The following is a 27776-nucleotide window of genomic DNA, read 5'->3' as shown; positions in this document are numbered from 1 at the left end:
GGGTTATTGTAGACAGTGGATCCTGGGTTATGCTGCTTTCGCAAAACCCTTGCAAGCATTCACTCATGATACCACCCCGGAACCCCTCCCTTGGACTCCTGAAGCCGAACAAGCATTTGTGGTCCTTAAGCAAGCCCTCACTCTTGCTCCTGCTCTTGGACTTCCTAATTATAAGAAACCCTTTACCTTGTTTTGTCATGAACGGGAAGGAATCGCTTTAGGAGTACTCACTCAGCTGCATGGTGAAAAGCATCGCCCAATTGCATATTACAGCTCTGCCCTTGATCCCGTAGCTGCGGGACTTCCTCCTTGCCTCCGTTCAGTTGCAGCTGCTGCCTTGTTGGTTGAAAAGGCAGATTCTCTAGTTTTGGGACACTCTTTAACCGTTGCAGTTCCACATGCTGTGATGGCCCTTCTGCTCAAGGGCAAAACTCAGCACATTTCCAATTCCCGTCTTACTAAATATGAGAAGCTTCTACTGTCAGCTGCAAATGTAACCTTAAATCGCTGTTCAATTCTGAATCCTGCGTCACTTCTGCCTATTGCCTCTGATGGTGAGCCTCATGATTGCCTGTCTATCACAACTCAATTGTTAACCCCTCGAACTGACCTTAAGGACATTCCTATCCCGAACTCTGACCTTGTTTTGTTTGTTGATGGTTCCTGTCTTAGAAATGATGCAGGCAAATTAGTTGCGGGATATGCAGTATGCACTCAGTATGCTGTTTTGGAAGCCTATTCTTTACCCCAAGCTCGTTCTGCTCAAGTTGCTGAACTCATTGCTTTAACACGTGCTTGCATTCTTGCAAAAAATCAAACCACAACCATTTATACTGACTCTAAGTATGCTTTGGGTGTTGTTCATGATTTTGGACAAATCTAGAAACAAAGGGGGTTCCTCACTTCATCAGGGACCCCAATCAGTCATGGTTGTTATGTAAAAGTGCTCTTAGAAGCTGTTCAATTGCCTCTTGCTATTGCTATTGTTAAATGTAAAGCTCATGAGAAACCGTTTGATGATGTCACACGAGGAAATGATCTGGCAGACCGTTCTGCCAGAAATGCGGCCCTTTCTGGCCCACAGGCTCCTAACTCTGTTTTTGTTTGTTTTTCAGCAGACCAGTCTCCTTTGGCTAGCCTTTCAAGTCTGGCCCTTCTTCAAAATCAGGCCCCCAAAAAGGAAATAAATGACTGGCTGCGTGCAGGATGTTCACTGCACCCCGACTCTCTCTGGCGCTCCCCGGACGGCCGCCTGGTGGCGCCTAGAGAGCTTTTGCCACATCTTGCTCGTTTAACCCACTCTGTGGCCCATACGAGCAAAGGAGGAATGATTGCTACAGTACAAAGAAATTGGTTTGCCCCAAATTTTTCTTCCATGGCACAACAGTACTGTAGCTCCTGTCCCATCTGCTTAGCTCACAACATTGGGCAACGGGTAAAAACGACACCCGCAGCCCATCCCCCTCCATGGGGACCGTTTGTAAATCTGCAAATTGATTTTGTGCAGCTACCTAAGTGCTGTTCTTATGAATACATTCTTGTTATTATTGATGTGTTCTCTGGATGGGTGGAAGCCTACCCATGCGTACGTGCTGATTCCATCACTGTAGCAAAGAAATTGCTCAAAGAATTCATCCCTAGATTTGGATTGCCTCTCACAATAGATAGTGACCGTGGCACCCATTTCACAGGACAGATAGTAAAAAACATCTGCCAAGCACTCAACATACAGCAGCACCTACACTGTAGTTATCATCCACAGTCAAGTGGTGCTGTAGAACGTAAAAACTCTGATTTAAAAACGCGCATTTCGAAGATTTGTGCTGAAACAGGCCTCAAATGGCCTGATGCACTGCCCATTGCTCTTATGCACATTAGAAACACTGTTAACAGAAAACATGGCCTAACCCCTTATGAAATACTCATGGCATGACCCATGAGGATGCCAGCTACACCACCTGTTGCCCCTCACCAAACAGACCTACAATTAACTGATGAAACTGTACTAAATTATTGCAAGGCATTAATGAAGTATGCCAGGTCTGTTCATTCACAGGTCCAAGAAGCCTTACCTCAACCACCGGATGTTCCCTGTCACAACCTCGAACCAGGGGATTGGATCTACGTAAAGGTCTATCAACGGAAAAACGCACTTCAACCCAGATGGAAAGGACCTTTCCAGGTACTTCTAACCACTAATTCTGCTGTTCGTTGCCAAGGTCACCAAACGTGGACTCACGCCTCACACTGCAAGAAGGTATCACCTCCATTGGACCCCGAAGCAGCTGTATTCCAACCAAGGTTGGGATCTTTCCCTGAGGCCAAGGACAAAGACCCTCAGGACCTCACTCAGGCAAGTGAGGAGCATCAGGGTGCAAGTGCTAGTAACCTCTCCCCTGCACCCAACACCTCAGCCCAGCCGGATTCATCAGTTGAAGAACGAAGATATCATCTTCGGCCTCGAAGAAAGTGAATGCTCCCATTCGGAAGATCACCACCTCGATCAAGACCAAGAGCCGACATTATCAGTCCTTTAGGTAACTTGAGCCCAGAGGACGAAGAAAGACTTTGGCTGCCATCCTGGGTTTGGCTGGTAGTGTTCTTTTTCTTACTGGTGCTGGTTATGTTTGTTGTTTAGATTCTTTGTCCCTCCTGTATCTAAAAATGGCACTGATAGCCTTATATATCACACTTGGGTATCTCAGTATCACCCAAGGGGGGTGGGAGAAAAATTTGTATTTGCAGATCTCCCATGCGGTGGCTCAAGCTGGAAATAAAAGTGACTGCTGGATATGCTCTCACAGCCCAGCACACCTACACCAAGGAATCCCAATGATCGGAGTACCAATATCCCTCCAGCAATGGGGAACAATAAACGGCGGCTTCGTTAGACACTACTCGTTAGCTGCCCATCGGTCCGCTCCTAAAGAATGGAGGGCTGCCCCTGCTAACTGGATAATCTCCCCAAGAGTAGAGGCGCCTTTCTGTTACAGATCCAACAACACAGGAGCTTATAATAAAGCCACACCTGTAGGACACTACCCTCATTGCCTAACTACTCTAGATTATAGCCCTAGTAGCACCAGTGGAATCCTGTTGGGTAACGTACCCTCTCTCAATTGTACAGGATTCATGGTCTACAACTTTTCTAAGGAACCTCATGTTGCTCTCATTGCAAACAGATCAGAATTTTACATTCACTCCAATTTTACTTCTTGTAATATATCTCGGTCCAGCAGAATAACAGCTGAACGTGGACCGTCCTATACGATGCATATCAATCGAAAGTGCCGGATAGGGCACAACAACTGCCGAGATTTGAGTACCCTTTCTGCCCCAGGCCTTTACTGGCTCTGCGGAAACAGGGCTCATAAAATCTTGCCCTGGAATTGGGTGGGGGCATGCACTCTTGGACGTGTTATCCCTGGTTTCGAAATGCATAGTGCAATATATCTGGAACAAGTAAAAAATTTCAACCATCACATGAAAAGGGCGGTTAACCCCTTAGCTACCAGAAACACAGGGTTCCATCGATTTGTGAGAACCTTCATACCGTGGCTTGGAGTAAGAGAATTGGAACTAGCCATAATTAACATTTCAGCCACAATGGAAGCTATGGGAAATGCCACTGCGGATGCAATTCAGGCTCTGCAAAAAGAGATCTCCCAGATCTCACAAGTAACTATACAACACCGCATAGCCCTAGATTACCTATTGGTATCCCAGGGAGGAGTATGTGCCTTAGTAAACTCCACCTGTTGTGTCTATGTCAATCAGGACATGCGAATCGAAACTGACATTCGCAAAATCCGAAATCAGTTAAGGGTCCTACATCAAGTGGCCTCAGAAAATACTGACTGGGGTCTAGAAGAAATGTGGTCTTGGCTAACCTCCTGGCTCCCAGATTTCGGGGCCCTTGGCAAGAAAATCCTGTATGGAATATTGTTTGTCTTGATAGTTCTGATAATGTTCTATGTCTTAATGCAACTGATCCTCTGCTGCGTGAAAGCCAGCAGGGGAAGCTTTAGCAAGGCAAGAAAACCCACAGCAGAGTCTAGAATAATGGTGTTACAAAAGTGTGAGCAGATTGAAAGAAAACATGAAAGGCTGCATGATGAAATAGAGGGGCTCATGAGAATGGAAATTTAAGGCTAAAGTGAGACTAAATAGTCTCAAAGGGGGGGGCTGTGGAATCAGAAAAAATATATGCCTTAAACTTTGATTATTTTAGTTATAAGATGACATAACCGCTTTGTGTAGAATTGCTGGCTCGGTACAGTAGAACAGATAAGGGCAAGTGTTTGTTCTTTGTAACTCTTCTGCAAATGCTTCGCTCACCGCGGCCTTGAAGGTAGAAAAAAAAAAAAAGTATGTACAAAGTAGATTTCCAGGTGCAAGAAGGAGGTTTGTGAACTAACCCTATCTCCCCCATAATTCCCATCCTGATAACAGCAAAGAAATAATGAAGTAATATTATAGCCGCTTTTCATGCCAATTTCACTATATGATCACGTGAGTTGTAAGCGACTGTTAAAAAGTATATAAGCCTCCTGATTTTGCTCTTGGGGGGGGGACCCCTTCCAAGTGCTTGGAAAATCCATGTCACTTTGGAACTCCCCCTACAGCTGTAGTTTCTTTTGAATAAAAGCTTCTGCTGACCTGACCCAAAAGTACTCTGTGTGTGTTTCCACGACAATACACAGACCCAACCATAGGGTGCAGCTTTCATATCTACCACAGTAACGTTTAGTGGAGTCAAATGTTACCTAGCTGCTACCAATGTCTAAATCAGTTTTGTGTAAATCTAAACTTTGCAGTATCCACATAGAGTTACACAGGACCTTCCTCCTTGGTGTGCCTGTTTCGTATATCTTGTTTTACTGCTAAATGAAAAGCAGAGCAAGTTCTTCACGACTCTCATTGATCCATATTCTTGGATTCCATAATTCTGTCTCAGTTGCTGAAGAGTTTACTATCACTGACACAAGGAAAACTATTTTGGGCGCTCAGGTAAATATTTGCTTCAAACAACCTAGTCAGTATCTTTCAGCTTAATGCTAGAAATTCAATCTGTTATAGTGACCTGCACTGCAGGGTCATGTGGTATTTGACTGACGAACAGAGAAAGACTGTTTCAGTGCTATTTTTTACACAGAAATATTTCACATGCACTCTAAACAGCAGCACTTTCCATCCATTCTGTCAATGAGCTGATATCCTTTTTTTGCTTGTTATAATTGCCTTCTTCCCCCCACCCCCCAACACCTAAACCAAAAAAGGCAGTCAGGATCTGGGAAGTGACAATACAAACAACCAGTCTGTTGCTAAAGAAAAGTCTGAACTCTTGGATTCACTATAATGTGCTGTTGTATCAGTGAATGGGACTGTTACCTTTGCCTGTGGTCAGGTGCCCAGCCCCACTGTAAGCAGTAGATAGTGTGCAGGCCGGGCCCCAATCCCGCCGCCAAGTGCGAGTCGGGGGGGGGGATCCGCGGCCCGTCTTTGCGCACACGGGCTGTGGCCAGCAGCCCAGGCACGCGGGGTCAGAGAAAACCGGTGGCGAGCTAGAATTAGTCACAAACGCGTAGTGGTTGATTGAAAGATTATTTACTTACACCAAAGATGGTCGCAGTGCAGGCAGAAAACTTGCTTGAGTTACAGTTGCAGATAGAAAAGAAGGGAGACGGACTAGAGTTTCTCCCCGTGAACACTCTTCTAGCCCATCCGATTGGAGGCTCTAAACCGCGAGCCCGTTATCCCAACTGGAGAAAGTACGTACGGTAAAGAGCTCTGAATACACTCACTCACACGAAGTTTGCTAGGCTCCGTGGATCCTTTTTGCGCGCAGGGAAGAAGGATACGTTGGGATTGCGCTCGGTGACGGGGAGAGGCTAGAGGCTGATCAGACCTCTGTTGCCTGCTTGAAATGCATTGGGTCCGTGAGGATCCGCAGCGCTTAGAGATCTTCACACAGTGTGAAGTCTCCTCCTCCTGGTGTTCGTGGAGTTCTCCAATTTGGGTGGAAACCACACAAGCTTTTTATACGGCTAGCAAGCCAATCACTAGCCGCCACGTGTGCATAATTTAGAACTAGCCAATAGCGGAACACAAATTTGAATACGAATGGCGGGAACTCCTTGCAACGTGCATCTCTGTGCTGCAACAAAGAAATGCACCCTGCAAAGAAAGCTACAAAATGGCAGGAATTTCTTTTGCACCCGGGGTTCTCCTTTGCAGCGGAAAACTCCACCGTGCAAAGAAGCTGCAATTTGGCGGGAAATAATTCAGTGGTGCCAATGCACACACAAAACAAAAATCACAACTTTGGGTTGTGACAGATAGAACTGAGAAAACCCAGCTTCCCTTCATGAAAGCAGTGGCAGTGGTTCTGCTGTAAAATAAAACCATTAACTGAATATCCTTTACAACAACTTGAGGAAATGTCTCTGATACCCAGTGCTTTCTGATGGAAACTGACTTCAGTCTTTTTGGGCACTGTCAGAATATGAAGATATCAATTTTGGGACTGAGCTGCTGCTGCACCTAGTACTACTATTACTCCAACTGTTATATAATCCTTAGTTTGCTGGTAGAGTTTTACTGTTTGCTAGTAGATGAAAGAATTACATTGATTTATATTACACTGAAGTTTTCCACTGAGCCATTCCACTATTAGCCACTAGGGGGATGCACGTAAGTCACATGATCTGTACTTTCCTCCTTGGGAAAGTTCTCTAGGTTGCCATATGTCTGGGGAAATAAGGTCAATCCTCAATAGAGCCCCTATCCTTTCTAATACATTGTGTCAATACCTAAAGTCCCTTTCTCACATTCTTACTTCTTTTCTTTCTTCCCTTTTCATAGATTTCTAGAGTCAGAAGGGACCTGGCAGATCATCGGGTCTGACCCTTTTATTTTTTAATCCTATGTGATTTCTCTTTTCAATCTGTTTAGTCCATTTTGATTTATTGAGAAGAATTCCTATCTAGTCCACAAATGACTATAACTGCAGAACATCTGCTGGCTCTCCTTTGCCCCTCTCCACCCCCAGTTAGAAGATCAAATTGGATGGGAATGAGAGATGAAATGAAGAGGGGGAAGAGAACTGCAGCTATACTTGCATATATAATTTCCTAATATTGTTGCTCCGGTGTAAGGGCTGTGGTTGCCTAATGGATATAATGGGATGTAATGCCTTTCTAACAACATTTTGTCCACAAAACAAGAATGTATAGGAGCCCCCAGATTCTGCATTGCACCCTGTATGCCCCTTGACACACTTTTGGGATATTTATAGGGACTATAATAGCATTTCTTATATCTTAACTAATGATGATGAAGCAGAGATTCTTTTCTTAATCACTGGATCAAATTCCTTTCTGGTGTAATGCTATTGAAAGTTATTCTTTTCCACATCTCCTTGACAACCCTGTTTCTTCTATTTGCTCTTCCATGATTAGCCAATAAGACACTCATGACAAGTGTTCTGGATTTTAGACCGTGATTTATTTTGTGAGTTTATTTGAGCATTCATTTTCCTTTACTCTTGTCAGAAATAGTAGAATGGTATATTCTACTTGCTTTCAAGGGCCTGCACAAATTTAGGGTGTTTAGGTCACAGAAAATGACATCCTCAACTGTTCCCACAACATTTAAGCTGAAGAATGTAATCTAGGAGAAGGATAAGCACTAAAATATTGTTTTTGGGTATGGGTTAAAACAAATCAAAACAGCATATAGAACATACTTTTTTGTTGATATAATTTTAGGAGCCCACACCCTTGACTCCCCAAAAGAACCCATATTCATCTGGCAACAAAGATTTTTTTTACATATATGGATTTTTATGTTTAGTACAATGTCACCGATCATGTGAAAGCACAAATCTACTAAATAGTAAAATGAGGGATTAATTCCACTCATCTGTTGACAGACACTTCTCTAAATTGGATCAAACTGATTAAAGGTATTAGAATGACGTCTTGCAGATCCAGATCAAATTATTTGAAACTTCTAGATTGTTTCTTCTTTGCTTGGAAGGGACCACCAGAAATAGCTGTAGGTGCTCTTTGCCAATTATTTTTATTAATGTATAAGTAACTTGGAATTTTAGATATTTACTTGCTCAAACCATAGGTTAGGGAACTCAAGATGGACAGACCAAGCAATGGCTTCCTTAAAATGATCTCATTCAGAGTTTTTTAACTATCTTGATGGTTCTTTCTAAAATTTCTCACAATCAAGGAAAGGATTGATACCGTGTAGTCTTCTAGTATCCAACATTACAAAGATGGCATTGATGAAAATCAAATTTACCCAGAAGAAGAGAGTAAAACTAGCTCAGGGACTATGGCTCATGAACTGGTTTTCAGTGTTTGCAGGAATCATTGTTTTTAGCATGGGATTGTTCCTCAAAATTGAGCTCCGGAAGCGAAGCGAAGTGATGGACAACTCTGAAAGCCATTTTGTGCCCAATTCCTTGATATTGATGGGAATATTATCCTGCACCTTCAATGGCTTTGCTGGCAAAATTAGCTATGATTCTCTGGATCCCACCAAGTTTGCAAAGTGGAAGCCTTTTCTGAAACCTTATCTGGCATTAAGTTTCTTTTTCAACACTCTCATTTTTCTCACTGCCCTGGTTTGCTTTCTCATGAGGGGCTCCCTGGAGAGTACACTAACCCAGGGGCTAAAGAATGGCATGAAGTTTTACAAGGATACAGATACCCCAGGAAGATGCTTCATGAAGAAGACAATTGACATGCTCCAAATTGAATTCAAATGCTGTGGGAACAAAGGTTTCAAAGACTGGTTTGAGATTCAGTGGATCAGCAACAGATACCTGGACTTCAGTTCTAAAGAAGTGAAAGAGTAAGTCATTTCATGTGGTTTATTTAACACTGTATTATTATTTGATCCATATCACATCAAAGGACTAGATGTTGAAATAGAGAGAGAACTATGGTCCTTATCTGGTTTTTATGTGGGATGGATTTTCATATACTTTATTTGAGAGACTAGAATTTCAAGTTATCAAACAGATTATTTTGTCTCCTGATCAATTCACCCAGCACGATCCAGAACATAAGTAACAGTGCGATAATTATCCTCCCCTTATACAACCTTAATATTGAAGGAATTTCAAAAACATTTCCTTAGTTTTTCTTTACCAGTTTGTCTTCCACGTCACAAGCCCAACTGTGCTGAACACATCCATACCTACTACAAAAATGAAGTATATGATAAGAGGATGGTACTGAATTACTGTAAAGAGGATCTCTCTCTGATTTGTAGGACTAGTAGAATTGTAAGGCTCTGGCACAGTCTCTCTCATGAAGACAAACTGAAACATACTTCTTCCTCTACTATATGGTCAGGGTTTTTGTTTTAAATCAAAGTTCTTTTTCATTTAGTTGCATGAATTAATTTACTGTTACAACAATGCTCTGCAATTAACTGCCATCAGGAACTCTCTGCCTATCCTTTAGTGTAGTACTTCTAATAAATCAGATAAACACTGTATTTTTTCAGTTTGAATACATTTTATCCCAAATATATTATGTAAAATTAAAGCAAAAAACACAGAGAAGAAATAGCACAGATTCTTCATGAAGTAGATTATGGAACATAATCACAAACCTTCTCTCTAATGCTTTTAAAATATGCAAAGTATGCGAACATTACATACAACAAAAGTGAGAAAATTTCAGAATGAAGGTAGGCTGTACCTTCAGGCACATAAAATTGGGCTTATAAAATCCTCTGACTAGAGAGAGGAAGTTTAAACAGTTCGTAGGCTTCCTATAGATCTCTCTACATTTAAATGGATTTTACACTGTCTTCTGAATTAACTAATACACCGTTTCTTTGAAGCAAGCGCTATGTAAGGATTATCAGTTACAAAAAGGAAAACTGACACTGAGGTTAACAAACTTGCTAATGACATCTGGGAGAACCAGTATCAGAAAAAAGATCTCCACAGATCAGCCCCATGCTCAGACTTTCTGTTAGGCAAGGCAGTGTGAGCCATCAAAACTCCTTTGAATTCTGATAAATAATAGAAAATCCCTTTAAGAGTGTATCCCAAAAAATGTAACGTCATCCCCCCACTTTTATACTTGATACTTCAAAATAAATTAAGACAAAGACATTAATGTTCTTTATCCTGTTTTTCTCTTTGATAATAAATATGTACTTGAGATCTCAATGAATGTATAGGAAATATTGACTGCTGATAAATTCCTTTCAAGCTCAGATAATTTCAGTGAAATAACTCTAGGGTTTTTTTAAACAGACCATGTAATGGCTGGCTCTGAGGTCACAGCATAGGAACACTTTGGTCTCTAGATCAGTTCAATGATAACTAATTTCACACCATAAAACAAACAAGCCCTTCTCCAAACCTTAAGACAAATGCGCTTTTTGAATGAAAAAATATAACAAGTCAGCATGAACATGCAGAAACCTTTTGGCTAAATTAAACACCCAAGGGCATTGTGTTGGAAATAATAAGTAAACACAGTTTTATTATCATCTGCATGAAAAATGTCTTAAACCAGAAACACATCTATGTTTTAGATATATATTATGCATGTTAAAAATGACTGAAGTTGTTTAAAAAAAACCTCTCTCATGCCCCAAGCCAGCTCCCTATGTGATTTTGCCTGTCTGTATTATTTAATTTGATCTTTAAAAACCTGCAGTTAGACATTTTATACTTAAAACAATGATGGTCTTGATTGTGCTGTAGCATTTTGACCTGACATTGTGACAATACACATATTTTTTGCTTAAAATAGGAGCACTGAATTGCAGGAAATGCCCTTAGCTATAAATACCTACTTGAAAACATAAGGAGAGGTTGACCCTGCTAGTATTATCTTAAGATTTGCAAACTGGAATGTAATCCATCAATGGCAGAAGGGCAAAGCACAGGGAGAAAACAGGATTATATTGTTCTTAAAAATGGGGGATATGAGTGCCCTGGTAATTTCCTTGGAGATTTCTTCAATGCTAAAACAAGTAAGAAGGCCTTACAAATTCATGTCTGTGGCAATTTGGGACTGTGGGCCAAATTCTGATTTTTGATAGTGCTGTATATTGCAAAGCATGCAGTTTATTAACAGCGTATGAAACCCTGCAAAACTTCCAGTTATTTCAGTGAAGCTAGGATTTAACCCACAGCATCTTATTTTTGCACTGACAGGCCCTGATCCAACTCCCACTGTTTTGCTAGTCCTGCCAGCGACAGACAATGTCCTAAGAAAAGAAAAGGATTCTGCTCAATATTCAGACATGTTTACACCATGTTTCCAAAATTGGTTTCATGCTTTAGAATCATAGAAAATGAAGGTTGCAAGGGACCTCAGGAGGTCATCTCGTCTAACCCCTATCCCCAACTGGATCATCCCAGCCAAAGCTGTCTAGCCAGCTTTTGAAAACATTCAAAGATGGAGCTTCTACCACCTCCCTCAGTAACCTGTTCCAGTGTTTTACTACCCTCCTAGTGAGAATTTTTTTCCTAATATCTAACCTAAACTTCCTATTGCTGCAACTTGACACCAGTGCGCCTCATTTTATCATCTGCTACCACTGAGAACAGTCAAGCTTCATCCTCTTTGGAACCGCTTTTCAGGTAGTTGAAGGCTACGATCAAATCCCCTCTCAGCCTTCTCTTCTCTAGACTAAATAAGGCCTATTCCCTGAGCCTCTCCTCACAAGTCATGTCCCCCAGTCCCCTCACCATTTTTGTTGCCCTCCACTGGACTCTTTCCAATTTGTCCACATCCTTTCTGTAGTGGGGGGCCCAAAACTGAACACAGTATCCAGATGCGGCCTCACCAGTGCAGAATAGAGGGAAATAATCATTTCCCTTGATCTACTGGCAACACATCTATCAATGCAGTCCAGTATGCCATTATCCTTCTTGGCAACAAAGGCACACTACTGGCTCATATTCAGTTTATTGTCCACTGTAACCTCTAGGTCCCATTCTGCACAGTTGCTGCCCAGCCAGTCAGCCCCCAGCCTGTACCACTGCATGGGATTGTTCTGTCCCAAGTGCAGGCCTTTGCACTTGTCCTTGTTGAACCTCATGAGATTTCTTTTGGCCCAATCCTCCAATTTGTCTAGGTCACTCTGAATCCTAGCCCTACCCTCCAGTGTATCTAGTACTCCCCCCAGTTTGGTGTCATCTGCAAACTTTCTGATGATGCACTCTATGCCATCTTCCAGGTTGTTGATGAAGACATTGAACAAATCCGGCCCCAGGACTGACTCCTGTGGTACTGCACTTGATACCAGCTGCCAACTAGACATTGAGCCATTGATTACTATTCTCTGGGCCTGATGTCCCAGCCAGTTTTTTATCCACCTTACAGTCCATTCATCCAGCCCATACTTCCTTAGCTTGACTGTGAGCATGTTGTGGGAGACCGTATCAAAAGCCTTGCTAAAATCAAGGTACATCACATCCACCAGTTTCCCTGCATCCACAGAGCCAGTCATCTCATCATAGAAGGCAATCAGGTTGGTCAGGCATGACTTGCCTCTGGTGAATCCTTGCTGATTTTCCTAATCACCTTTTTCTCCTCCAAGTGCTTAGAAATGGATTCCTTATTCATAGATTCATAGATGTTAGGGTCAGAAGGGACCTCAATAGATCATTGAGTCCGACCCCCTGCATAGGCAGGAAAGACCCATAGTGCTGGGTCTAGATGACCCCAGCTAGATGCTTATCTAACCTCCTCTTGAAGACCCCCAGGGTAGGGGAGAGCACCACCTCCCTTGGGAGCCCGTTCCAGACCTTGGCCACTCAAACTGTGAAGAAGTTCTTCCTAATGTCCAGTCTAAATCTGCTCTCTGCTAGCTTGTGGCCATTATTTCTTGTAACCCCCGGGGGCGCCTTGGTGAATAAAACCTCACCAATTCCCTTCTGTGCCCCCGTGATGAACTTATAGGCAGCCACAAGGTTGCCTCTCAACCTTCTGTTGTGGAGGCTATAAAGGTCCAGGTGCCCTAGTCTCTCCTCGTAGGGCTTGGCCTGCAAGCCCTTAACCATACGAGTGGCCCTTCTCTGGACCCTCTCCAGGTTATCCGCATCCCTCTTGAAGTGCGGTGCCCAGAATTGCACGCAGTACTCCAACTGCGGTCTGACCAGCGCCCGATAGAGGGGAAGTATCACCTCTTTGGATCTATTCGTCATGTATCTGCTGATGCACGATAAAGTGCCATTAGCTTTTCTGATGGCTTCGTCACACTGCCAACTCACGTTCATCTTGGAGTCCACTAGGACTCCAAGATCCCTTTCTACTTCTGTGCTACCCAGCAGGTCATTTCCTAGGCAGTAGGTATGCTGGATATTTTTCCTCCCTAGGTGCAGCACTTTGCATTTCTCCTTGTTGAACTGCATTCTGTTGTTTTCTGCCCACTTGTCCAACCTGTCCAGGTCTGCTTGTAGCTGTTCCCTGCCCTCCGGCGTGTCCACTTCTCCCCACAGTTGTGTGTCATCCGCAAACTTGGACAGAGTACACTTCACTCCCTCGTCCAAGTCACTGATGAAGACATTGAAGAGTATCGGTCCAAGGACCGAGCCCTGCGGGACCCCACTGCCCACACCCTTCCAGGTCGAAACCGACCCATCCACCACGACTCTCTGGGTGCGACCCTCTAGCCAATCCGCCATCCACCGGACTGTGTAGTCATCCAAGTCACAGCCTCTTAACTTGTTCACCAGTATGGGGTGGGATACCGTATCGAAGGCCTTCCTGAAGTCTAAGTATATGACATCCACCCCTACTCCTGTGTCCAGGCATTTTGTAACCTGGTCATAAAAAGAGACTAGATTAGTCAGGCATGATCTGCCTGCTACAAACCCGTGCTGGTTTCCCCTCAGCATGATTTGTCCTGCCGGGCTCTCGCAAATGTGAGCCTTGATAATTTTTTCAAAGACTTTGCCAAGGATGGAGGTGAGACTGACTGGCCTATAGTTGCCCAGGTCCTCCTTCCTCCCCTTCTTGAAAATGGGGACCACATTGGCCCTTTTCCAGTCCTCCGGGACTTACTTGGCCCATGCGCCACGAGCATTGAAATATTCCTGCCAGTGGCTGTGCAATGACATCGGCCAGTGCCTTCAGTACCCTCGGATGGAGCTCATCTGGGCCTGCCGAGTTAAAGGCATCCAGTTCCTCCAAGTGACTCTGCACCATCTCAGGGTCTACGCATGGTAGTCTGGCACCTTGCTGCTGTCTCTCTACAATCCCAGTGAGAGACTTGTCTTGGCTCTCTCTTAGGAACACTGAGGCAAAGAACTCATTGAGGAGTTCAGCCTTGTCCCCCCTGTCTGTCACCAATTGCTTCTGCCCATTTAGAAGGGGTCCTATTCCTCCCTGGGCCTTCCTTTTACTCCTTGAGGACCTGCTCCACTATTTTTCCAGGGACTGAGGTGAGGCTGACCAGTCTGTAGTTCTCTGGATCCTCCTTTCTTACCTTTCTTAAATATGGGCACTATGTTTGCCCTTTTCCAATCATTTGGGACCTCTCCTGATCACCATGATTTTTCAAAGATTATGGCCAATGTCTCTGCGATCTCATCAACAAACTCCCTCAGCACCCTTGGGTGTACCCCATCCGGCCCCATGGACTTGTACATGTCCAGCTTTTCTAAGTAGTCCCTAACCTGTTCTTTCAGCACCCTCAAAACTGTACCTGCCATGACCCCCAACCTCCTATTTTTGCTTTCCACTGCCACTGAGGAAGGAAGGGTTTGGAAGTCATCCACATTGAAAACAGTTTTGGAAATGTTGCCCTTATACTTCATGATTTTCAAAATTCTTAAGAGATTTTTTGCACGCTTCATGCATCAGCAATGCCACTCAGAAATGTTCAGGCTTGAGACAAGCTCTTCATTCAGGTCCTCCTCCCTGTCTGATACCCACATATGCCATTTGTGATCCATTAAAAATGAGCCAGTCCAGATAAAAGAATAAAATCCCCAGGTGGCGCCACTACCATGGACAGCAGAGCATGTCAGAATTAAAATATTGTTTGGGCACCAAATATTGGACATTTTAGAAGCTAGTGGTGGTTCTTGAAATCAAAGTCCTCAATTCAAAGTCAGATTCTTTGACTGTTGCTGAGTCTTATTCAAGGTCACAGAGAAGCAGTGGTTTTTTCTGATTGTCTTCCTCCCCCATCCATAATGTCAAATGCTGTCAACATTGGTAATGGGTTGATTGGTGAAGGGACTGGAAATGTTAAGTGCCCACTATGGAGTACTGGTTACACACACTAATCCAGCAAAGATGTTACAGAAGTCCCAGGAGAAGAAAAGCATATGGTACAAATGTATAGATAGGGTGGACAGAGACAGGACACTGGGCACTTCATGATCATAGAACGCTATAGAAAAAAATCTGCTTTTGTTTCTCCCTTTCCCATATATTAAAGTTCTGTTTTTTTCCTTGACTCTACACATTGACACTTCCTTCTGCCCTTGTCTATTATATAGTCGAATTAAAAGCAATGTGGATGGAAGATACTTGGTTGATGGAGTCCCCTTCAGTTGCTGCAATCCTAATTCCCCAAGACCGTGTATCCAGTACCAGATCACTAACAACTCAGCTCACTATAGCTATGACTATCAAGCAGAGGATCTCAACCTCTGGGACACCGGCTGCAAGGATGCACTTCTGCGCTACTACACCAACATGATGAGTTCCATGGGCATTGTTGTCCTCTTCGTCTGGATCTTGGAGGTAACTTGTGGTTATGGGAATTTCTCTAAACATATCTGTTGTATTAGAACACTGATTGAGGGAACACAGAGCGTTCTTATCCCACAAGAAATTCATTTCTGTGTTAACTATAAGCTTAAATTTAAGAATCCACCAATATGTGGTTGCACATATTAACCACTATTTGTACAGGGGGCTTCAAGGCCTGGGTTGCAGGAGTAGCCTGCAGCCAGAGGAAATAAAACCTGCATTTTCCTGTGATAGATTATAACCCCTCTTTCCAGAAAGGTGTTGGTGTATCATGGAGGATACTAAAAAACATACTAAAAGCCACACAAAAAAGGCACTAGCTGTTGATTTCTAATTTAATGCAAAATACCTTTTGCTGAACAGAAAAAAGCAAGACAGAGATATGGGTCTTTTTTAAGAATACATCACAATTGAAGGAGAATCATATGCATTAAAACATGAATAGTGTATTTTGGAGCAGAAAGTGAAATTAAAGTTCAATACAGAGATGACATCATCCTTAAAATTTTAATCTGAACCAGGATCCAAGTGCAAGACAACAGGGCTGGAACATGGAGTTGCATCTAGCATTTTCATCTAGGCACTAAAGTTGGTTCTACAAATATTCTGGGCAAAAAGGATGGTTTAACTGAAAAGGCGGGATTTAGAACTGCACTTTGAATTCAGTCATGGTGCAAACACCATGACTGGTGGTGATGTGATGTTTTAAGATAAATTCAACACAGTGTGAAGAATCCATGTTCTCTGCATCTAAGTGAACACTGACTCCTGGCTGCTACATTTGATGAACACTAAATGTGAATGAAGCAGAAATTTAGGTTCGAGTTAGCTGGAGCTAGCATGAAGAAGTAGGGGCAGGAGGGAGGAGAATAGATCATGCTGCAAATACAGAAGTAGACTTAAAATGGCTGCCAACAGGAGGGAGGAGCCATTTTAAATATTTAATTGTAAAATTCAAATATATACAACCCAAAGATTAACTAAGGCTCTAATTTAATTTTTATCCGACTCTCATTTACTTCTATGAATGACCAAATTTGCTTTTTATTGACAGAAACCTATTGAACTTTTCCATTTATTTTCCATCACTATGGTTAGAATGCAGAAGATGGCAAATTACTTTTTTTTTTTTAAACCTCCCATGAGACCATGTGTGGCTTGTCTCCATGGCTCTTATAACAACTATATAATTTCTGGCAAACAAATAAAATCTTCAGCCAGAAGATTTGATTTAGGCAAAATCAAAAACCAAGATCTCTTACATAGAGGGGGATGAAAATACATTTCTGAGTAATAAAAATAAGCAGGGGCTTAAAGGACTGATAAACAGACCATACAGCAATGATATAAAAAACAATCTTGGATCAGCCTCTCCAAAACACTGAGATTTAAATTAACAATGTGAGGGTTTGTTTTTTGTGTTTAAAAATACATTTAATTGTATGAGATTTTTGTTTCTAAACCATCAGGATGCATTTGGGGAATATTTTCAAGCTTCTTTGCAGATGTATGGAGTACACGTTTTAAATGAAAGCTAAGTTTTTCATGGAATCAGAAAATCCCTATAGTCTGAGGTTTTAAGAAAACATGAAAAATGACGACCCAAAAGAGTGAGAGTTGGCAGTACTTGACAATAATTGTTCAGGAATGGGACACCTCACCTATGCCTGGCTTCATGTTCAGTCCTGTTCATAGGTCTGTTCAGGCACAGACAATCCAGATATAGGTTCTGGGCTCCCTTTGCTGTAGAGCTGGATGACCAGCATACAGCCCCTGTCTAAATAGATAAAAGAAACCCATTTAAAGTCAATGCTTCTCAGTGAATACAAGCTATAGTAACACAAGGCCTTTGAAGAAAAAAAAACAGTCTAGGAAACAAATAGACACTGCTTTATTCTCCCATAATACAGCACAGCTTTCATAAAATGCATAGAGTAATGCGGCTGGAAGGGAACTCAGGAGGTCATGCAGTCCAACCCCCTGCTCATAGCAGGATCAGCATTGTCTAAACCATGTCAGTTTTGAATAAAGAGAAGACAAATAATCCTGTACTGAGTAACAATGATATATATAAGGACACTGTCCCCAAGCCAGAGTTGAAAATTCAACCTGGCTAACAAATGGCAATCACATGGGGGAGTTATCTTTCAAACTTCTAAATCTCTCATTATGTTTTCACCTACTACTGCTTTGCTGGGAAGCTGAATATAATAGCTGTACCACAGCCTCCCCATTTTGCTTTGCCTCTGAATACAATGAAAGTTCAAAGCAGCAGCACTATAGTGGCCCCTGACTAGTAAATACCATTCTGGGTGTTGCAGAGCTGTGCACATTCTAATGATGGCATTGATCCTAAATTTCAGAAAGAGGATTAGAGAGAAAAAGATGCCCACTTTAGAATCATGGGCAAAAACAAAAGGTGCCCAATGTAAAGAAGTGAAGTGGGAGGGGAAAACCATTTAAGTGAAAGCTTTTGTAGGAACATGATGAGCTAAAGCAAGGGAATAAGTTTGATATATTAAAGTGGGTATAAAAACATGTGACATGATGTCTCTTTTGTAAATATTTACAAATTTACACACCAGGAATTCTGTACATGCTGTTTCTAATAGCTGAAAATGTACACTCCCAACCCTTGCTTTAACAGACAGCCTTCAATGTGACAAAATAAGATCACGCCACCTTCCACACAACTAATCCACTGCAAGCCAAAGCTTAGTAAGCAGATGAGACTTGTCTCTGAAGGTCAAACAGTGCAAGCTCTGCTGCTTTTCCTTACTTGCTTTGACCAATAGGGAAAATAAGCACCAGATTTAAGGACTGTCCACAGAATGTACTGTCCAGAGCAGTCCAAGCTGAGAATGCTTAGGATAGGAGGCTCAAGTGGTTTGGTAAGGCTGATGAAGTAGGTTGTCATCTCATGCCTCTCTCTGAACCATTTGGTCTCTAAGGGCATTTATAGGCGTGCTCTGGGAGTGGGGAGGGGCACTTTAATTAGATGGGCTCAGAAAGCCATCCTAATCAAAGCACCTGGAGCATCATGTGCATCAGCGAGCTTTAGTTAAAGCACCCCTGCCACCATTTTTCAGCATGGGGATGCTGATACAAGTGACACTGGAGTCTGTCGGTATGCAGTAATTGCCACAATCCAGAAGACTCCATTAATCAAGCCTGCTCTGAGGTGCTGTAATTACAGTGCATCAGAGCCACCTCACTTTACATGTATAGGCGCCCTAAGGTGCCACCCTGTCCTACCTTCTGCCAGACTTCAGACTAACTTGCCTGACCACCTCTTTGGCATGGAAGGCATTCCAGAAAATACCGTGATGGACAAGGCAGAGACAAATGGGACTTAGCCATCACAATGGTTCACAGGGGACAAGGTGGTCTTGTAAGTAGGTCTAATGTAGGAAATAATATAGGGAGTGTACTCCACAATTTTATTTGGACCCCAATGAACTGTAAAATCAGAGATGTATTTGATGTGCAAATATAATATGATCTGTATTATTTACACAAAAAAGACAACATGCTGCTACCTTCAACATTTAGACAAAATTAATGGCGGGGGGGCCATGATAAAGGCAATCTGTTACTTCAGTGCAGGGGGTGACAATGCTAGAAGTAGACAGGGGCCTAAGTGCTCTCTAGTAACTAAAGATTTGTTTCAGTAGAACAGAGATTCACCATCTTCACTGGATCCATGTGATGCTTTCCTCCACCTACCAGCATTCCTGTCTGAACTGAGTGACAGCTAGTGGAGCACATCTCCTAGCTTAGTAAACCACTGTGAGAACAGAGACCACAACATGTTCAGTCAAGGGATTAAAGCTGAATGCCATCATTCTGTAGAACACAAACCATCACACCTTCTCTTCTTGCATGCTCCTGTGCATGTTGAACGGTAATAGTGAAAACATTTACAATTAAGGAAGGAAGGAACAAATAGTTTCACCAATAGGCTCTACCCATCCCTCTCAGATGCAGCAGCAAGATTGCAACGCTTTGTTATGCAGTGTCCACAAAAGCTATAAGAATTGTTACAAATGCTCATTCATTGCGAAGAGGAATGGAACCAGCAGAGCTCTCAGGCCACAGCTATCAGTATTTCTCTGCTGCACAGTAATTAGGTGAGCCCCTACTTCAAGTAAAAGCATCAAGGCAAACTGAAGCAGCAAACTTTAGTCTAGTTATGTTATTTCTTTCATAAGAATAGTTCACTGCATGTAGCTTTCACAGTCCTAGTCAGATGCCATAATAAAGAGTGCCTGGACAAGCAATGCTGGTAGATAATTGACTGATAACTTGATTAATAGGAGAGGTGGCCCAGTGCTCTATGCTGTCATACCAGAGATGCAAGCTCACTTTTCAGACATTGGACTTCAGCTCCCTAGGCTCTCATAAGCTGGTACTGCAGCAGAAATGCAGGTTCAGCCCAGAGGTTTGGGTTGTAGCCATGTTGGTCTAAGGACATAGGCAGACAAGGTTCCTTGGGTGAATTTAATATCTTTTATTAGACCAACTCAAATGGTTGGAGAATAGTTATTAAGCAAGCTTTCAGGTTCAAAAACCCTTCGTCAGGCTAAGGAAGCTTCAGCAGTTGCTGTGTGCTCTTCCTGGATGGGGGTTCAGCCCAGATGCATTCATCTCCAGGCAAGCCTCTCTCAGTCCTGAGGGGCATTTGGGGCTCAAGGTCTTTTAAAACCACAAAATGAGGCCTTGCAGGAAGAGGTGGTGTTAAATTGGTGAAAATTACTGGGAATCTTCTCTGAGGCTGCCTTAGCTACAGGGCATGAAATGATGATGCCTTACTGCTAAACCATATCCAAACAATGAGAGCACCTCTGGCAAACTGCCCCATACAAGCAATTTACTGTCAAGTAGTAAAGCTGCTGAGGCACTCTGCAAAGACCTTCTGTTGATGAACAGTGATGAATGCAAGACAAATCATTACTGGACAGTTATAGAGACTGTATTTTAGGCCCAAAGCCTGAAAGCTATTTATTGGCTCATAGCAGTAAGCCTATAAATAGCACTGGTCCCATAAGAAAAAATAATAGCATTAGGCTCAAAATTGGAAGGATTGATCTCTCAGATTGTCAGAAGTCTGTTAAATTCTAAGTGTGATTATTGTGAATTAATGCTTCCTTTGATAGAGGTATCCGATGGTGCCATCTGGTTAAATGAGAATTGAGGCACTCAGCATCTTCCAGAAGCAGGGCCCTGGCGTATTTGTAAAGGTCAGGGATCTCAAGGGTCTTTGTATGTGCCCTGAGAGCCAGCTGTCTTTGAGTATGGAAATATGTGGACATTTGGCAAAGCCTGTTCATTTAATCAACCTTTTCTCTTCTTGAATAAGAAAGAACAAATACTGCTACCTGCAGTATTTGGAGGAGACTAAGAAGTAGCCTTCTTTACCCAGGAGTTTGAGACAACATTTAGATCTATCCAATATGCTAGGCCTGGTTAAAATGAGAGAGAGTGATCTTATAAGTATGTATCTAAGCACCTTAAACTTAAGAAGCATCCAAAATCTGGATGTGAGTTTTGCAGATAACCGTAATTGGCTGAACCAAATCTATCCATATGCACCACCACCAGAATACTGTAAGTCTGAGCTTAAGTTTTACAATTTGCCCCCATGTCTAGTTAAAATAGTGCAGTAAATATTAATGCTTTACATTTATGTGACAATTTTATATCATAAGATTGGTGCAGTTACAGCTGTGCCATAAGATGAATAAGGGACAAAGACCATAATCATTTTAACCATTACTGCAATATGGCCTCTAGGATTAAAGGTGGGACCAGTGCAATGGTTTAGGATCAAGTGAAGAGGACTATCACATTCAGTTCAACCTGGAGGGAACTTGGTAAGACAGGATTGCAATTACTTCATTTAAAACTTGAAGAAGAAAATGGCATTAGCCCCCTTTTCTAGTAGAACAAATGCCAAGAGATTGTTAATGACAAGTGATCTAGACCTTGGTTGTATGCAACATCTGAAATCCGTTCCCGCTGTTAGCCTACCTGTCCTTCCACTGCATGAAGCTTTTCCTTCAGAACAGCATTTCCTCTCTCTCTCTCTAAGTCACAGACAGCACAATTTCTTTATAAACACAACACAGCAGGAAGTTTGATTTTTCTGAGCCATGTTCAAAGATAAAAGAATACTTAAAAACCAATAGGCTCCTGTGACTTACCATATTTTGTTGGCAGGCAGGTTGGAGACAAACCCACCATAGTTCTTTAGTATGAAGAAGGCTTTGGGGATCAGTAAATATTTTACCCCAGCCAAAATTTTCTTTCAGATATACACAATGACAGATAAAAGTCAATGCAATAGGTGGAGTATAAATATTTTTTGTATAAAAAAGCAACATAGACAATTATAACTGAGTAACTGATGGGTCACTTACTAATCCCACTTATTTCTGGATAGCATGATCAGCTTAGGTTCAGGAAACCTTTTTTTTGACCTTCTTGATACATTTACCAAAGATGATGATGATGAATGAAAGAGTCAAAGTGTTTTATTCAGAATTCAAATGGACTGAAGACAATGAAGTTAATGTAGCACGTATAAATAGTTTTAATAAAGGTTAATACAGAGTTAAGGTTAAAATTCCTTGGGAAATCCATACACCTCAGATCAGAGCTTCTAGAAGAAATGGAGAGCCATGTACAAAGTAAATTTAGCCAGAATACAAATGTATGTGCAGACACACACATGCGCACATGCACAGTCAAGCCCATCATTGCACAGCAGCCTGACACTACATTTGCTTCATGATTTCGGAGGTACCAGCAAAATTAATAGATTGATGCACTGTCTGTCAGCCAGATACTACAATGCATGTTCCACCCCGTGGTTATTTTGTGATTCCCAGATTCCAAGCAATGCAGTTTCTCTTTTCTACTTCCTCTTTTCCATTCCTTACTCCTCATACCGCCTCACTTCTTTCTATTCCACATTGGCTGGCTGTCTGGAGGTGATGGGATCTGTTTTCTTTCCTCCTTCTGTTATTCATAGGAGCTCAGGTGACTTCTTTCATTTGGGGAATTCGTGTTTCACTGTTTTCAGCTGCATGGATTTTTCAAAGTTTGTATCTGGCAAGGCGCTGGCTCTTCCTGAGTGAGATGCAGGTAAAGCAAATGAAATGCTACTCAGACCTGCAGGGTCTAAGAGTCAGAACAGTGAATATTGCTTTCATGATACTACATGATGACAAGGGGAAGGAGCATATTCAGTTGCCTGAGGATCTAAGATGTTTGCTGGATTTCACTGCCTTTTCCAATTTATCCCACCCAGGTGACAGTGATGATTGGTTTGCGTCTTTTGCACACTGCCCTAGAAAGCATTGCAAACCCTGAAGACCCTGAATGTGAAAGTGAGGGCTGGCTTCTGCAGCAAAGCATGAAGGAAACTATCAAGCTCGTGTTGGACACACTGAAACAGCTTGGTAAGACCAATCAGGTAGAAGCAGGAGCCGAAGGCGGTGAACCGACTCCAACTGTTGCAACTGTCAGTTGAGCTTCTTGATTGATGTGGACTTTCACTGAAGTTAAATGAAAAACTGAAAATTGTGAAGATTTACTTTTAGAATGTATGAAACATCAAAAACACATTTCTACATACACCTTTTTATATATGGCGACTGTGACACATTGTACTTTAGAGTGATACATCTATCCTCATAGTAAGTACATGTGATATTCATAACTTCCATGGGGCATGAGCCCAGCTGGGGTTTTCAGACTCCTACTCACTGGTAAGGGATTGTTACATCAATACATAACTACAAGCAGTTCGTTATGCCTCAAACGGATGTAAATTAAAAACAATTAGCTGACATCATTTTGTGATTCTTTCCATTTCTTTTTCTTGGAAATAAGAAAAGAAATTTGAAAAACCTAATAGTTTTTTTTAATTCAGGTTTACAAAGGTATTCAAACAACATACCTTGCATTTTTAAAGTTAAGGCAATCTGGTTGATCTTCTGGGGAGTACAAACATCAGAAACCAAACTGAAGAAAATGCAGTCAGAAACTTATATAAAACTTTTTAACTACTATTTTAAGGAATCTATCCTGAGACAAGATCTTTGTTAATATATTAAGAGATGGTATTTTATCTTAAATTCATAAGATGCACAAAATAGAGCAGAAAAAAACTGTACTGAGAATTTATGCACTGTGCAAAAATTGCAGTATTGTGGAACAGTGCAACTAACATGACAACATTAAGGTAAGGTTTGTGCTTACCATTTCTCAGATATTTTCTGCCAATATATCCTGAATGAGCATGGTAGATAGTACACTGGATCTTATATATAAACAAGCAGAGGGTTGAGGGCTCCTCCTCTCATGGGCTGAATCAGTAATTTGTGCATCTGTAATGGTTATTCTGCATACACCTGACCAGTTAAAAAGTGTATGAAACGTTAAGATATTTTCTCCAGAGTATGTGTGATAACCAGCTCCAAAAACAAGACCAGAAATGGTACCTTGGAAATCAACACTTAAAGTACAGGAGTTTTCTAAGTTATTGGCAAATCCATTCAATTTGTCCATCAGTAGTCTAGCCCTTAGACCCTTGAGGAAAATAAATCTTTTCAGACTGGCCCTGAAAAGACTAGCTGGCCAGTTTTCAGTCCTTTGATTTCCTCAACCAGTAACCACACTGAAGAAAAGCTGCTGAGGGAGACAAGCTAGGGTTCCCCTCTAGGAATCGTCCAATTCATAGAGTCAGATATTATTTGTAGGTGCATTTTGAACATACAGCTCATCCTAGAATTAGTTGGAGGATCCTCAAGCAGTTATTTATTTTAAACTCAAAAAAGTTGGAATAAAACATGGATTGAGTTGGCGGTGGTATTTGGGATCCTGTAAAGGAATAGAACATTATCTTTGGTATCTGCACAGCTGCCAGATAAGCCCAGCTAAAGAAAAGCAAATGGTAGAGGGCAAAACTTAGCCTAACCCTTATTGTTAGTAGTAGAATGGCAGAGCTAAAGATACCAGCTCAACTTTCTAAGGTTTGGGCATCAACATTTTTAACTATATCTGTGCAAAATTTTACTACTCTCTGCTCTAACTGGGAATATTTTCTCAGAACATCTTTGCAGTCCAGTTGTTGCTGGTTTTCAGATGCTATGTCGACAGCTACCTGATCGCTGTACAGCTAAGTAGTTTTGATTTTCAATCAGCTGTTTGTTTTCCTCAGCTGAATTCCAGAGTCACAGCTACTGTAGCGGTTGTTTAAACTAATGGACAGCTCCTCTTGTCATGGGTAAAAGCAAATAATATAACGTGAGAGCTACAGATACTCTGTATGTTGAGCCATATCCTACATTTTAGCATCCAGACTATTACATAAAGGGTTTTTTTTTCTTGTTGTACCTTTCCATTTCCTTGAACTGATCTAAACAGGGTTCTTTGCTTTTGGTGTGGAAAAAAAAATTAAATTCTCTATCCCTAACAAGAAGGAAACAGAATGAGGATGTTAACAGAAAAGCTCATTTGCTAAACACTACTGGCTACACATCTAGCTTTGCTGAAGGAAACTGCATGGCAGAGCTGCACAATGTACACAAACTGCTTTGTTCTCAGTAAGAGAGCTACATGACCTGCTGCTCCTCTCAGCTGGTCCACTGCCGAGGACAAGCTGTTGACAGGTGTATCATATGTTCAAACCCATCAGTCAGAATGGTTTTCAAAGGGGAACCAGATGGAGAAGAATTCCGGTACAGGGAGTCCAACCTTTCTGCGTGAGCTGCCACTGTTCTGTCCCCTATACACACCATCAAAACTTGGGGGTGGGGAAGGAAAGATGTAGGTTAATTGCTAAACTAGGTGTTTGGTTTAGCCTATCACGTATTTCCTTTACATGTGGCTCTGTCCCATTATCTGTGCTTCCTATTTTGTTCGCTACATTGCTTAAGAGACATAACAAACCATCGGGGGCTTCTTCCAACACCACGCAGTCAAAAAGCCAAACCCCAAAGCAATGGCCTCATTGTGTTAGATAACCTGACAGACTGTAGAAGACAAATTTGCGTAAGGACACAAGAATGGTAGTGTGTTACTGAAACTGGATCTTGCGCAGATAAAACAAATAGTAAATATGCTAACATTGTCTATGCTGAAGCCTCCCAGTTAATGAAGGCCTTTGTACTATCTCATGGTTATTACTTGACTGTAATATGACAGCTTTGTATTATATAACCTGTAACATAAAATGCATTTGTCCACTCTCAGTCAGAAACAAGAGAATCTGTAACATTGTAAATGCTGTTCTAGACATATTCAACTTTGCTGCTTGCAAATGTAAATTTAGATATTAAAAAGATACTGCAAGAAAAAAACACTTGTTAAAAGAAAATGTTTAAATATATACCATTTCATACAGCTTTTCCTTAATTTGCATGCTTGCTGACCTTTGAACTCCAAATTATTTTGTCTTCAGTTTGTGTATAAATTACTTTATTTTATGAGTTTCCATAATTGAAAGCCTTCCTTTCTGTGAATAGTGTGTCCAGTGAAATCAGCTGTTCCCTCCCTCTTTGCTAAGACAGAGGCATGGACACACCTTGTTCCACATGGAAACACAATTCAAATGACAGGTCTCAAATTTGATTCAAGAGAACAATTTGAGTTCCTAAGACTTAAACTAAATTCACTGTGGCTTTTGAAACCGGATTCTTAACACATAAGAATACTTAATTCCATGGGAGTCAAAGTAGACGTAAAGGCCAAGATTTCCAAAACATAATAGCCCAGTGGTCCTCAGCCTTCCAGCCCCACAGGTTTGGGTCCATGAGTGCAATCTAGTGTGCCAGCCTGGTCATGCATGCTGGCCCAACATGGCGCACGGCCCAACCCTGCCAACTGGATCTAGCATCCTGCCAGTGCAATCTAGCACGCAGGAAGAGCCGTGTCATCTGACTTGTGAGGTTCCCCATGGGTCTGGAAATTTGGCAGCAGAGGAGCTGCAATTGACTCTGCCACTGTTTCCTGACTTCCAAATCTTTGGACCTGTGGGGAGTCCGACAAGCCAAATGCTGTGGTCTCACAGGCTGGGCCAGAGGTTGAACACCCTTGCAATAGCTCATAGGTGGCTTCTTAAGGCTATATTCAAGCACCTAAGTAAATGGGCCTGACTTTAAAAAGTGCTAACAGACACCTTCTCCCAATGTCTTCAGTAGCAATATAGTTCCACTTGGCCTGATTTTCACATGTGTGACCAACCAGGATTTCAGCTGCAGTCAATGGCAGCTACAGGTGCTCAGTATTTCTGACCATCACCCCAACCATATTTTACAGTTCAGTTTCTCAAATGAAAAACCAAACATATGACTCTCAGTGACAGACATTAAAAAAATACAAATCTTTTTTTGAAGTTTAAAGCCAGTTTTCAAACCTGTATTCCTTGGACTTTGACTTCAAAATCCATATTTAGGCACTTAAATGGCAGTGTTCTGATTTCCAAAGGCACTGAGCTTGCATTGTGATTTCAGAAGTGTGTGAGTTTGTCCATTACTGATACAACTAAGACCCCTCCTCTTTAGATGCTTAATTTAACATCTGGCATTTAGATGTGGATTTGGGAATTTAAATTCAGACATTCAAGTCTGAAAACTAGCCCATGTGAAATGTTAGAAATGCAAGAAATAGTTTAATATGTTAAAAAAAAATGTGGCTCACACAGCCTAGACAATATTTTATTTGAACAGCTACAGGATATTGAATATAACATTCCAAAGAAGAAAGTATAAACAGCTTCTTCAGAGCTAATAATTCCTAAGTAACCTTAATACAATTTATGAGATTAGCCTTCTTGCATTACACACCATTCTGGTCACCTTATAATACCAGACAAGTGTTTCCTTCTTTGTGTGGGTGCAGCTTAGCAAGTAGCAAAGGAATGCTATATGAGGCTCCCCAAGCTACCACATTCTTAGTAAACAATTGTCAAAGACAACTTAGAAGGATGTAGTAAAGATAGCGCAT

At 41.8% G+C, this 27776-nt stretch overlaps 1 protein-coding gene across 1 annotated transcript; it reads left to right on the top strand.

Annotated features, from left to right (window-relative positions):
- Positions 1 to 8008: 8008 nt before the first annotated feature.
- Positions 8009 to 26124, top strand: PRPH2 (peripherin 2). Its single transcript, XM_006266036.3, has 3 exons — positions 8009 to 8871; positions 15509 to 15755; positions 23077 to 26124. Exons 1-3 carry the CDS (start codon positions 8291 to 8293, stop codon positions 23296 to 23298), a joined length of 1050 nt encoding a protein of 349 aa, XP_006266098.1. The 5' UTR covers positions 8009 to 8290; the 3' UTR covers positions 23299 to 26124.
- Positions 26125 to 27776: the final 1652 nt, after the last annotated feature.

The sequence above is a fragment of the Alligator mississippiensis genome, chromosome 1, assembly GCF_030867095.1.
Source record: "Alligator mississippiensis isolate rAllMis1 chromosome 1, rAllMis1, whole genome shotgun sequence".
NCBI lineage: Eukaryota > Metazoa > Chordata > Crocodylia > Alligatoridae > Alligator > Alligator mississippiensis.
The sequence above is the reverse complement of the archived record's forward strand: the minus strand, read 5'-3'. Positions and strand labels throughout refer to the sequence as shown.